The following is a 12,684-nucleotide window of genomic DNA, read 5'->3' as shown; positions in this document are numbered from 1 at the left end:
TGTTGTGGATTTCTTACCCTTTTTGGCTTTATTCTTTTTTCTTTTTTTTTTTTCTGTGGGTGGGTTTGAAGAGTTCAACTAGCGCATTCTTACATGATGCACATGGGATCCTCGTCATCATTCTTCTATATTAATCGTCAAGTTGAGGTTTGACTGTTTGATGTTGGAACAGTTGGAACGTAGCTCTGACTGATGAGGGGTAGACCCCCATCGAATCCGGGTTGGCAGGAATCCACGCCGCACATGTTGCTGCGGTTCTAGTCCCCGGTCACGGTCTCTAGGCGCTGCATCCCAGCTTAGACGGCACGGTTTCCGATTGCCCTAGGCGCACGGAGCCACACCCTGGTTTCGGCCTTTCGGGTTTCCCTGCCTTTATAATTGCTCTGTGCTCACGACTCAGCTATTCAGGTCAAAAATCAACCTTTTCAGCCTTCCATCTCTCTCTAAGCCAAAACGCGGAAAAGAAGGTCAAAAGGTGAGACCGAGAAATAGAAGAACAAGGCGACAACAACTTCCCTTCCGTTCTCATCTCTTGACACGTTTGTTTCCTTGCTCTCTCTCTCTCTCTCTTAGAACGTCCAAAATCTGGAAAGAAATGACAGAGACGGGTTTGAGCTTTAGACTTGAATCAACGGCATCTTCCTCATCTTCTTCTCCGACCAAGCAGGGTGGCAGCGGCGGAGGCAACAGCAGCTCCATGCTCGTAACGAAGTTAATCTCTTCGGAGTGCGCGAAGAATACGGGCTATGAGAAGCTCCCCCGATCCGTGAGAACCACGGAAGCTGATGAATGTGGTGACGCAGCCAACCTCAAGAAGAACATAGCCTGGAAATTTCTGAGCCGTATGATCTGCAAGCAAGAAAAAATTGGTGATGGCAGTGATTCTGGCAGCGGTAGTAGCAGTGGAGTTGAAGGGGTCAAAGAAGACGATGGTAGCACTTCGAAGGCCGAGGTGAAGCAGAAGAAGAAGCGATCTTCATGGCTGCCAGACCCAGAGAGGAGATGGCCCGTCCAGGGATGGTAAAACTGTGGGGACGTTGGAACTTTGAAGGAGGACAAGGAAATTGTAATTTTATTTTAATTTTATGATCATTCTGGATAATCTGATGTTGTTGATATTCCTTCATGGGGTTCTCTGATCTCCTTTAGCTGAATAGCAGGTTGATATTGAATTATTGATGGGAGGATATATGTATAATGAGTATGTGTCTAAAATATGTTAAGTCATAACTGCTTTAATTAGAGGAGGAGGAGGAGCGGATGGATAAATGAAATAGCAAATACCACGTTTAAATGTATGGCCTTTGCCTGCTCTTTTTTCCACTCTTTCCAAAACGAAGGCGTGATCCGTTGCTGTGGTTCTCTTCAGTGGAAACTATATGTTACAGGCCTTCAAGTCTTGACTCTTGAGCGAAGGAACCTGTTTCCTTGAATGTAGGGGGGAGGGGGATAAGAGCCTCTTTGCACTTGCCAGCCCCAGCCACGGTCCCCGGGCTGTTACCAACACTGCAATAGGCGTAGGACATACATCTCATGGGCTCATAGGCGCCCGATACAAAACACCAAAAAAACAGGTGTAGGACATACATCTCAAGAATTCAAGGTCTCGGGCACTAGCTTATGGCCAAGTGACCAACCTTCACTGCGCCTATGAGATATAGGCTAACCGCAAGGAACATCTCTGCTGATCATTACAACCATCAATTTCTCAACGGTGGTGCTGTTACCAACACTGCAACAAGGGGATTACGAATTAGTTTTAAGAGAATTTATGCACCATACTAGAAGGGGGAAAGGAGAGAAGTAAATTTGATTAGAAAAATAGTGTTTTGAAGAATGTACATTCAGCTAGAATGCACAACATAAAAAGCATTCAAGCTGGTTATCTTCTTTCCCTGCAAGCAGAGTCGGTAACACTGTAACAGTGAGCAACTAAACGCCCATCTAACCAGGACCCAAGCCAGTCATTCCACAATATCCAACTTTTATATGCACAATACAATACAAAGTAGTTTTCCTCATTAACGTTGTTTTCATATGTACAGTATTTACTGGTTTTGTTCCTTCGTGGTTGACCAACTACCAGGCAGCTCTCCCTCCAGTGAACGAGTTCATTAGAAAGATGATATATGTATCAATGAAACATTTCATCCTTTTTAATCGAAGTCGAGTGCTGGTCTAGTTGCTCGCCGGAACCATGTGTTGAAGGCTGAGACCAAGTGCGGGCAGTCTTCAATATTACGGGTGCAGAAGCTAAGGCAAAGTGGCAGCAATTCTTGTGCATCCGACATAGGCAGTGTGGAAATTATCCTGAGGAATGTCTCCTCCAGTTCCTGGCAGAGTGATTTACGATTGGGCAGAACTGGTGAGCCCTTGTCTTTGCAAACAATCAGCACTGGGAGCCAATCCTTCACAAGCCTCATCCTAACCTGAAAATTCAACATGAGATTGTCCTCAATAACCCCAATATCCAAAAACAATTAATAAATTTGAAGAAATTCCTATGTTATCCATATAAATGAACAGGTGATATTCCACAATACTGTAATTAAGTAGCTTTGAGGAGTTTGTTCTTAAGATGCTTACACTCCAGATAAATAAACTCACAGGTTTTTTATTACTAACTCATTCATGACTTTAAAGCTCCCATCAACTCACATTTAAATGGACTTGGGTCCAAAGTATAAATAAAGAGAAAAGTAGCAATTAAAAATAAGAAAGGCGAAATAATATTCATTTGATCAGAATCTCTATCTGAATATCAAATGGTTTACAAAACACACTAAAAACCACAAAAGGAAATCATGGATTTGTAACCAGGAATTCAAAGACTTTCTGCTTTTAGTTTTCGGAAAAAGAGGATTGCTAATATCCTACTCCCCCAAGTAGAATTAGAGATGTAATCTCACCTTTGCTTTTAGTGTGCCCATGTAAGGTGGTGTAATTACCAAACCACCTCATCTGAAAAGACAAAAACACCCTGAACATGGACATGTGTAAATGCTCATAAAAGCATGATTAACAGAAGACATGGCATGAACATATGATACCAATATAGATTGCACCAAGAACAGAGCATTTTAAGAGAGAGGGAACGAGGAGAGAAACCAATACCTCCTAGCTACTTCCGAACAGAAAGCTCAGTTCAATTCCATATTCCACTTTACCAATCCACTACATTTGGAAGGCCCTAAGTACATATTTAAATCAACAGGTAGGCAAGACCATGTAACTAGGGCTTTCTGCATTCATGCCACCATGGTTTTGCACAACCCCCCTTTTGTTTTTCTATTTAACATTGATTTCTCCATGTTCCAAAATATGAAGTGACAAAACTGCCCTTAGATCACCAATATTTGAAAAAGAAAGGCAAGCCTTTGTATTTTTAGTTTTTATTTTAATTTAGAAATCTTTGTACCATCTTTCAACTAACAAGCCAAAGTTTCCTCCCAAATGAAAATAAATTGACTGAAAATGAAAAGAAAATATAAATGCATTGAATTCTAAATTAAACAAAAACAAAAGTATAAATGATTTACTCCATTTTATTTAGAGATTTAAAGGCAGCTTTGTCACTTGATGGTTTGAAATGGTGATTTTAGGTTGCTTTAAACAGAAGGGATTGGTAATCTAAACTAATAGAACCGGGGAGGGGGGGCCGTCAAGGCAAAATCAAAAACACAAAGGAAAATATACAGAATCATCCTGGGGACATGGACGGGGGAAGCCTATCTAATTATTTAGCATTGACATAGACCAATAAACTGGTCATGACTTTCTGATATCAGGTTCGCAAGATCTTGTTCTTTGTGTATAGGTAACTCAGAAATCTATCTAGTGACACCAAAATAAAGGCAAAATAACTTTGACCTTTTATAGTTAACCTGAAACACGTAAATGCAACCATAAGTTTCCTGAAAATCTAAAGTCGTAAATATGATTCATTAAAAGCTAGATAGTTACACTCAAAAAGAAAACCAGACTCAACCTAGAGCCGAAGAAAACAAACAAAAATTATGAAACTACCCCTTCAGTAGGGGTGGCCACGAGCCGAGCTCAAATATATATATATATATAATAAAATTATAGAAAATACTATAATTCTTAATTTTTTTAATATCAAATAAAAAATGTTTTTTAAATATAATTTTTATTTTTATAAAACATTTTTTCTCAAATTGAGCTCGAGCTTATGAGTTTTTGACTCGAACCGAGCTCGAGCTCAAGCCTCGTACTATTTGGCTCGGCTCGGCTCGAATCCACCCCTGCCCTTTAGTAGGAAAACTCTAAGATAATTTAAGATAATTGGGATTTTCAAATCCAGTAGGATCTGAAGTAGCTTGGGGCCCCACAAATAAAATTAAGAATATATTTTGACTTGGTGCTTCCCCATTTCCAGATTTTCTTCAAATTCATGTTCATGGAAGAATATGCTCATTCTTTGGAATTCCTGTCCTTAAAGTGGTTCTTCTTTGGTCAAAATCCATACAACATCTTTATGCAGGTTTCCAAGAAATTCTAATAATAGTCAAAATAATGTCCTTGTAATCATGCCTCATCAAATGGCACCACATCTTATTCCTTTATATTAAATGGTACCATCCATTCACCATTTATAAAACTCAGCTCAAAAAAGCTCTATACCAATTACATGGGTCAGCATGAATCCTATTTTGCAATTCCACTACCAAAGGCCATATCCTGTTAATCTGGTAGTCCTAAAATCTTTTCTTGTTGGCTCAACCAATGCCTTTCCCAGCCTTCCCTTGCCTCTTCAAGAACCATAAACTTGCATCATATCATTCTTTTTTATTGGTGCAGTAGGTGGTTCATATCTTAACATGCAGAACCCATCTTAGCTTACTTTCCCTTATTTTATCACCCATTGGGGTCACTTATAGATTCTCACAAACGCACTACCAATTCTGGCCTTTCTAGTTTTACCAGTCATCCATTTCAACATCCTCATATCCAGTATGAAATTTTATAGGAAAGGAAACTTGCTTCTTGACTACCCAACAATACTGTGTTCTAAAGTTTTACCTTTCAATCTGATTTCCATCCACTCTGCTCTAATTCTGTGAACAGCAAGCCTTTAAGCCTCTCCCTCACTATGAATTATCAAACCAAGGTAGTGGAAGTCTTTAATATTTCACACTTCTGAAAATGAAGTATTTTAACAACATATTTCATAATATACAAAATAAACTCCACAAGCATGTTGGACCCTCAGATTAAGCTTGAGATGATCAAAAAGCATGTATATGACTCCATGTCATAAATTACATAACCCACACAAAATGAGCTATGCTGATGAACTGATCTGCATAGGCAGTTAACCCTACTCATTTTTTCGGTTTAAAGTAATCCATTGCAATAATTTGTATATGCCATAAAATGCAAATCTGAGATTTGGTCATGTAACTGTAAGCAATCTCATTGCAATATAAGTTCTTTGTAGGCATTTGCTATTCTTTTTTTTTTCTTTTTCTATTCAGATGTATCTCAAATAAAAAAACCCTGCCTTTTAGGCTTCAGTCAATCTGAGACACAGCTTCATTGCATATTATATCTGTCAAAAGGGGGCAAGGTAACCTTAATTAAGCGCAAGATTCAAAGTATTAATACAGTCCGATACGCTGAATTGGGCATATCAGATTTTGTATCAACACACATTTATTTATTTTTAGTTTTTTTCCAAACATGTTCAGGGGGGGTCAGTTAAAGGCCTGACTATCCCTTGAAACAGGTCTTACCCTGAAACTCCCCTTATTTCGCCTGTCAATGACCCACTTATACGGGCCAATACATATCGGTACTTTGAACCTTTATTAAAAGTACGCCATCTTCTCTCCCAATAGTGGCCTTTATCCTACCTAGGACTTCCCTTAGGTGCTGTGCTAATCCAAAGGAAAGTAGGTTCTAGAATCCAATGGTGGAAAATTTTGAAAAAAGATTGGTAGCTTGGAAGAGAAACTATATTTCCTTGGGGGGTAGAGTTACTTTGATTAAGGCAACTCTAGCCAACTCGCCAATATACTTCCTATCAGTTTTCAGAATCCCTAAAAGGGAGGCAAAGAGGTTGGAAAAATTGATGAGGAATTTCTTATGGGAACCTGGGGAAGAGAAAGAAGACCACTTGATTAGGTGGGAGGTGGTGAGTCAAGTAAGAAAGAAGGAAGTCTAGGATTAGGGAATGTAGTGAGTAAGAACAAAGCTCTTTTAGGTAAGTGGCTTTGGAGGTGGCCCCTAGAGAGAGAGAGAGGTTGTGGCATGAAGTAGTAAAGAGTATCCATGGTTGTTCAGAATCAGGTTGGGATGTCGAGGTATCCCGAAGGGCTTTGCTCACAACACCCTGGAAGGCAATTTCTGGCATTATCCCCAAATTCCTCAGGTTTGTAAGATTTGATGTTTGTTCTGGAAACTCTGTTCTTTTTTGGGAAAATATTTGGGTAAGCACTCAACCCCTAAAAGACCGTTTTCCTTCTCTCTATTCCATCTTCCTCTTTAAAAAATTGAGGTTCCTTCCTCCCCCCTCCCCCCCCCCCCCTCCGCTGCAATTCTCCCTTTGGCTTTAAACTGGGATTTTGGGTTCCAAGAGCGTTAAGGAATGACGAATCTTCTTGTGTTTTCAAAGCTCTTGTTGCTTCTAGACTCTGTGTGCTTGGACCCCCCTAACCCGGATAAAAGGGTTTGGTCTCTAACCCCGGTTGGCTCCTTTTCTTGTGCATCTTTCTTTAAATCCCTTTGCTCTACCCCCTCCTCTCAGGTCTTCCCTATTAAAGAAGTTTGGTCAAGGCCAATACCTCCTAAAATAGTTGTGTTCTGTTGGGAAGCCTATTATGATAAGATCAATACTATGGAAAACTTGCAAAAGAAGAAACCCTATGTGTTTGTCCCTAAATTGGTGCTTTATGTGTAAAGTGAGGGGGTGAGGACTGTAACCATTTGTTGATATCTTGCTCTTTTGCTACCAATATTTGGAACTGGGTTGTATTATTATTTGGGTGCAGATGAACTTGCCCTCCGAAGTAAAGTTGCTGTTCACTCCGTCTGCCTTTGGGAGAATGACAAAAAGAGGGAAGCTAATGGGGAAATGTATCAGGGTCGCTACCTTGTGGATGTTATGGGAGGAGAGAAATGCTAGAACATTTCAAGAAAAGGAAAGAAGCTTTGCTGAAGTCAAGGAGTGCATAATGAAAAGGACAGCCTCGTGGTTGAAATCTTCACACTTGCTGGTGGACTGCTCCTTTGATGACTTAAGGAGAAATTGGGCAGCAATGGCTTCTACAGTCTCCACAAAGAACAAACTACAAGTAGAATGGAAACCTCCACCGAAAGGAATGGTAAAATTGAATTTTGGTGGTAGTTGCCAAGGTAATCCAGGGCCACCCGGAATAGGAGGAACTCTGAGAGATAAAGACAACAACATGATGTCTTTATTTTCAGGACCAGCGGGTGTTGGTGATTCTGTAAGGGCCGAGATACTAGCAGTGGTACAAGGTATACAACTGGCCAATCAACTTGGAGTGGACAATTTGGTAGTTGAAGGAGATTCCAAGGTAGTAATGGATGGCTGACTAATCCAAAAACAGCTTATTGGGGTTACAGGGATCTGTTAAAGAAAGTTAAATGGCTGACAAGAAATATGATAGTCAGGGTTCAGTGGGTTAGCAAATCAGCAAATGCAATGGCTGATTCTCTGACCAAGCAATTGGTATCAAGGGGAGATCTGTTTTGGGCTACCTTGTAATTGTGTTTCAGGCTTGTGTGTTTTAGTGCTTATAGTTCAGTCCTAAGCTGACTGTACTCTGTTTATTTGATTTAATGAAATCACTCTTATTTATCAAAAAAAAAAAAATCTTCTCTCCCAACTTTTTATCCTTATTCCCTGTCCCTGCTAGTGTAGCCAAATTGATTGAAAAAAGAATGAGGAACTTCTTGTGGAAAGGATGGAAGGAAAAATTTAAATTTCACCTAGTAATATGGAGCAGGGTTTGTTGTCCAAGGAAATTGGAAGGCTTAGGCATGAGGAAATTAAGGCAGTTCAACATGGCATTGCTAGGAAAGTCGTTTTGGAGGTGGAATAAGCATCCCAACAGTCCATAGAGAAGGACAATTCAGGCAAATTATGGGTCAAGTAATCCAAATTGGGATCCTGGTAAAGCCAATGCACTTTATGTGTGTGAGGTGTGGAGACTGGAAAGGCATACAGAAATCACATTGTGACTTTGAGAAGGGAATCAAATATGAGGTGGGAAATGGAACAAAAATAAGGTTTTGGGAGGATCAAGAATATGGTTATAGAAGAGGTCTGGAAGGTTTACAATTAAACCCTTCTAGAACAAGCTAACCTGTTCCAAGAAACTCAGATTTCCTGTCGCTAGACCATGGCATACAGCAGCCCCTCATCAAGTGCCCTTCCTATTAAGGACAACAATGTTGGGAAAGTGCTTAACTGTGGACAATTTAAACAAGAGAAGCATGGTGGTGGACAGTAGTGTCTGTATAATGTGTGGGGAGGTCACAGAATTAGTGGATCATTTATTATACATTGTAATTTTGCAAGGAGAATATGGGTACAAATGTTGGGCTTATTTGAAGCACAAAACTGTTTCCTAGCAACATAGGAAGACTTATTATGGAGTTGGCAATTGAAGGAACTGAGTAAAGGAGGGAAAGTTATATGGGGGTTATCCCTTTGGCAGTAGTATGGACCCTATATGGACAGAATGAAAACAAGAACTTTTGAGAATAAGTTTAGTTTGGAAGATACAGTGATGAAGATCTTATGGGGCAGAATCTATTCTTGGATGGCAATCCAGAATTGCTTCAGGGATGTTTCTTATAAATCCTTTTTTGACAACGGTACACTTTTTATATCTAATCATATAGAGTAAGCTGTACAGGATGGATGTTGCCTTAGCATAGTGATTTATTGTGGAAGCCCAACTTTTGTACATTTTGATAATACTTAATGCAATGTTTTTGTTTTTTTTTTTCTCAAAAAACAAAATGCAATATAAAATAAACATAGCAAAATTAGTGCCACACCCAACTAGGATGGTAGGATGGCAATAAAGAGACGCAGCATAAATTTCTTTAATGTCGGTTATGCAAACAGAAAACTGAAGTCCACAAAAAAAAAAAAAAAAAAAAAAAAAAAAAAAAAAACATTGTAGGTACCTAGAATAAAACTTTCAATAGACCAAATGATGAACAACAATATTTAAGAAAAAAAAAGACCATTTTGGGACAAAAGCATCTTAAAGGGCCAGAAAATTTTGAAGTAATAGAAACATCAAGAAACCTACAGCTAAAAAGCAGATTGAGCAATAATTCTGTATAAAATAAGCGTGGATGCAACAAAGTTCTGAATTGCACTAGTACCTGCTTAGCAGCTAAAATCGACCCGGCAGCAACGGCATTAGCAAGCTTGGAGGTGCATCTAAGCATGATAGCTGGAAGGCCTGGAACTATATTCCTCCATGCATCATCACGAAATGCCCTCTGCAAATTGGCGGTGAATGATGCCTGGTCACTCCACTCTTTCACTGCGTTATCCGCCACTCTTAATTCAATCATCCTCTCGACCAGCCACAGTAGATGCCTCCCATTAGTCATGGCTGTATGCAGATTCAACCGCTGAATTGCCTCCGTCTCGTTGTGATCCCCTCTAAAATCCGGGCTTGAATACTCTTCCAACGACTCCTTGACAATCTTCAAGCTTGTCTCAAATGTCCGATCCAACACCCTCCTTGCGGAATCCCTCGATGAGAAATCCCTCAGAAGCTTCGCCACGAAAGCTTTCACAAAAGCCATGTTGGGATAGCTATGAATGGCTGCAAGTATCAAGCCATGGAGCATGTCCTCCGATGAATCTCTATAGGCGGGAGAAACCCTGGCAAGAAGCTCCCGAGATTCCTCTTCCTTAAGAAAGGGAATTAAACTTAGAACCATCTTTTCTTCCTCTTCACTCCATGGTACAGCTTCGAGGAATCGAACACAAGCTCTAATGCAGTCCTCGAAGAGGAGCTCGAGGGCGACTGGAAGGATCGCCAGGGCGCAGGAGGCACTATCAATGGCAGTGGAGAAATCATTGGTGTAAAGGAGCTGGAGCACCGTGAGATGGGAGTGGATGGACCCAACAGAGTGTGGAACTTTCAAATTGAGGCGGAGAATCCCATCCAGATCATCTGAGGAATCGTCGCCGGACTTCCTCTTCCATCGGTCGGACAAAAGAGCGGAGAAGTATTTAGAGCGGCGGAGGATATCAGAGTGGAGGTGGAGCTGAATGTTATCCTCATCGACAGAACCGACACAGGATATTAAGTCGGGGTCTGGATCGAAAAGGGAGGATTCGAGGTATAGATGGAGAATGACGTCGGCGTTGGAGGGATCGTTGAAGTTACAGGAAGACGAAGGAAGGTGGAGACGGCGAAGCCCTAAGGGTTTCTGGGAGATCTCGGTTATGGTGCCGTCGGGCCTGGGGGATTCGATATCAGCGAAGGTGGAGAGGTGACTGCTACTTCCCACGCGTTGTCTCTTCTTGGGACCTCCTAACATCATCTCTTGGCAAATGAACCAGATCAATTCAAGAGAGAAACCAAAGGCGGCACTCAGCACTCAGCACTCAGCAGCAAATGAGCGAGCAGGAGAAGAAGACGCGCAGAGAGATGAGATATGTGGATAACGGATTACGAGAGGTTAGTTAGTTGGTTTATATAGGGCAAATTTATTAAAGTATCCCTATAGTTTAGGTAATTGACTAATTCTATTTTTACAGTTATGGCATCGTTAAAAAATAAAATGTCGAATTTATCGTTTACTAATTCTTCAAAATTTCAAAATAAAACACAAAATACGAGGAAATAGATCATGGCTTCGACGAAGATGTTTCCGAGACAGATAAAACCTACCTTCAGTTTCTGACCAAGCAACGTCAAGGAAGCTGATGGAGAAACGGTAGATCCTCTTCTATTTTTTTTGTCCCTGAGAATCGATACTGCACGTAACCCTCATGGATTCTCGAACAACTTTCTCAGACTCCAATTACAACAACAGTGGGAGCAGCGGTATCTGCCTCATCTCCATCATTAAGACGTCTCTAAGACCCTGTCCTTGAAAATTTCTGCCCAAGACGTCACAGCCTTAAGACGCCTTTCTGAAAATCTAGAATCTATATTCGAATCCCACTTGATTTCTGCAGCGATTCCAAAATCGTAGCTGGTGCAGGCAACGAAATTCCCGTCCACTGCTGCATTCTCTCAGCTTGAAGACCGTCTTCTCTGGTTCAGCACCCAGGGAAAAGAGTGGGAAATTCGAATTGAAGGAATTGGCCGAAGATTTCAGCGAGGTGGGTCACCACGGCTTTGTTGTGGTTTTATCCAATCTTTATGGTGGAAAGGTCAGGCCATTCCGCCATTGCCCAAAGATGTTTCTATTTGCGTCAAGGACAATTACTCACATGTCGGATGTCGGCCTGTTAAGGATTTCATGGTTGAGTAGCCCTATGCCTCTGCCATACCTCCAAATGTCAATTTACTAAACCAGAGAGAGGAGGACCCTTAGCAACGACATACCTCCAAATGTCAATTTACAACGGAAACCATTTAATTAACCGGATTGTCCCATTATTATTTCTTATTAGACATAGTCTAGTGGGTCTGGAAGATGACAGATTCAAACAAAGAGGGAGTGCTAAAGATTCTTGATCCAATATTTCTTCTGTTCCTCTCCATGAGGTGATGCATGTATTAGCAATATTGTGTGTGGAAGAACAGACTGTCGAAAACCCTACAATGCGTGAAGTCGTTCAGATCCTCATAGAGCTTCCAAGGCCATCCAACTCAAAACATGGCGACTCAACGATAATGATGATAGAATCTTTGCTGTCATTGGCGGCTGTTAAGAGACGACATTTCATCGCATGAGATGGCGCTGCAGCATTTCACAGAGCATTATTTGGGGGAAAATACAATGGTTACCGAAAAGAAGGTCGGCCGTTAAAGTTTCCCCTGTCTTACGCCTCCTGTATTTGCTGAAAATGTCGTTTGGCTTCTCCGGCGACCGTTGGATTTTTTGCCTGGTTGCAAAACTTTTGTTGAGAAATCTGTACTCAAGAGCTCTTTTGAGAAGGTGCCGAGGGTATTTTAGGAAATTAAAAATAATATAACAGTTACATGGAGGTTTTAGATAATTATCAGAAAATTTAATATACTTTAAGACATAAGAGTTTAGTCAATTTCATACACCATAGGGGTACTTTAATAAGTTTGCCCTTATAAATAAGCATGGTTTTTAAAACTGACCGGGGTTCGGTTATTAGGTTGAACGGTCTGACTGTTCGAACCGAATGCTTGATCCGTTCTGACAAAAAATAAAAAAAATTAAAAACGATCAAAACCGCTAAATGGTTAATCGTTCGATTCAGCAGTTCATTGACCAAAATCAACGGTTTTGGGGGAAAACGGAACCAATCACCTGACTGGTTCCTGGTTTTTCTAGTCCGATTTTGAAAACCATATAAATAAGGGTAAATTTCTTAAACTTACTAAGTATACCCCTCCTGTTTGAAAATTGACTAGTGGTACCTCTATTGTTTCTTACATTTCACTAAGTCTTACAAGTGTTGTTAAATATAAAGGGGAATATCTGAAATGCCCATTTTACCCTTTAACTCAA

General features: G+C 40.6%; 1 protein-coding gene across 1 annotated transcript; it reads right to left on the bottom strand.

Annotated features, from left to right (window-relative positions):
- Nucleotides 1-1,781: 1,781 nt before the first annotated feature.
- On the bottom strand, nt 1,782-12,212 carry LOC104601873 (BTB/POZ domain-containing protein At1g63850-like). The gene is made up of 2 exons (XM_010265374.3): nt 9,391-12,212; nt 1,782-2,429 (listed from the first exon to the last, which is right to left on the bottom strand). The coding sequence occupies exons 1-2, from the start codon at nt 10,567-10,569 to the stop codon at nt 2,157-2,159; spliced, it is 1,452 nt and encodes a 483-aa protein (XP_010263676.1). The 5' UTR covers nt 10,570-12,212; the 3' UTR covers nt 1,782-2,156.
- Between the last annotated feature and the right edge of the window lie 472 nt (nt 12,213-12,684).

This window comes from Nelumbo nucifera, chromosome 1 (genome assembly GCF_055504915.1).
Source record: "Nelumbo nucifera cultivar China Antique chromosome 1, China Antique-T2T, whole genome shotgun sequence".
NCBI lineage: Eukaryota > Viridiplantae > Streptophyta > Magnoliopsida > Proteales > Nelumbonaceae > Nelumbo > Nelumbo nucifera.
This window is presented reverse-complemented; position numbering and strand designations above follow the sequence as displayed.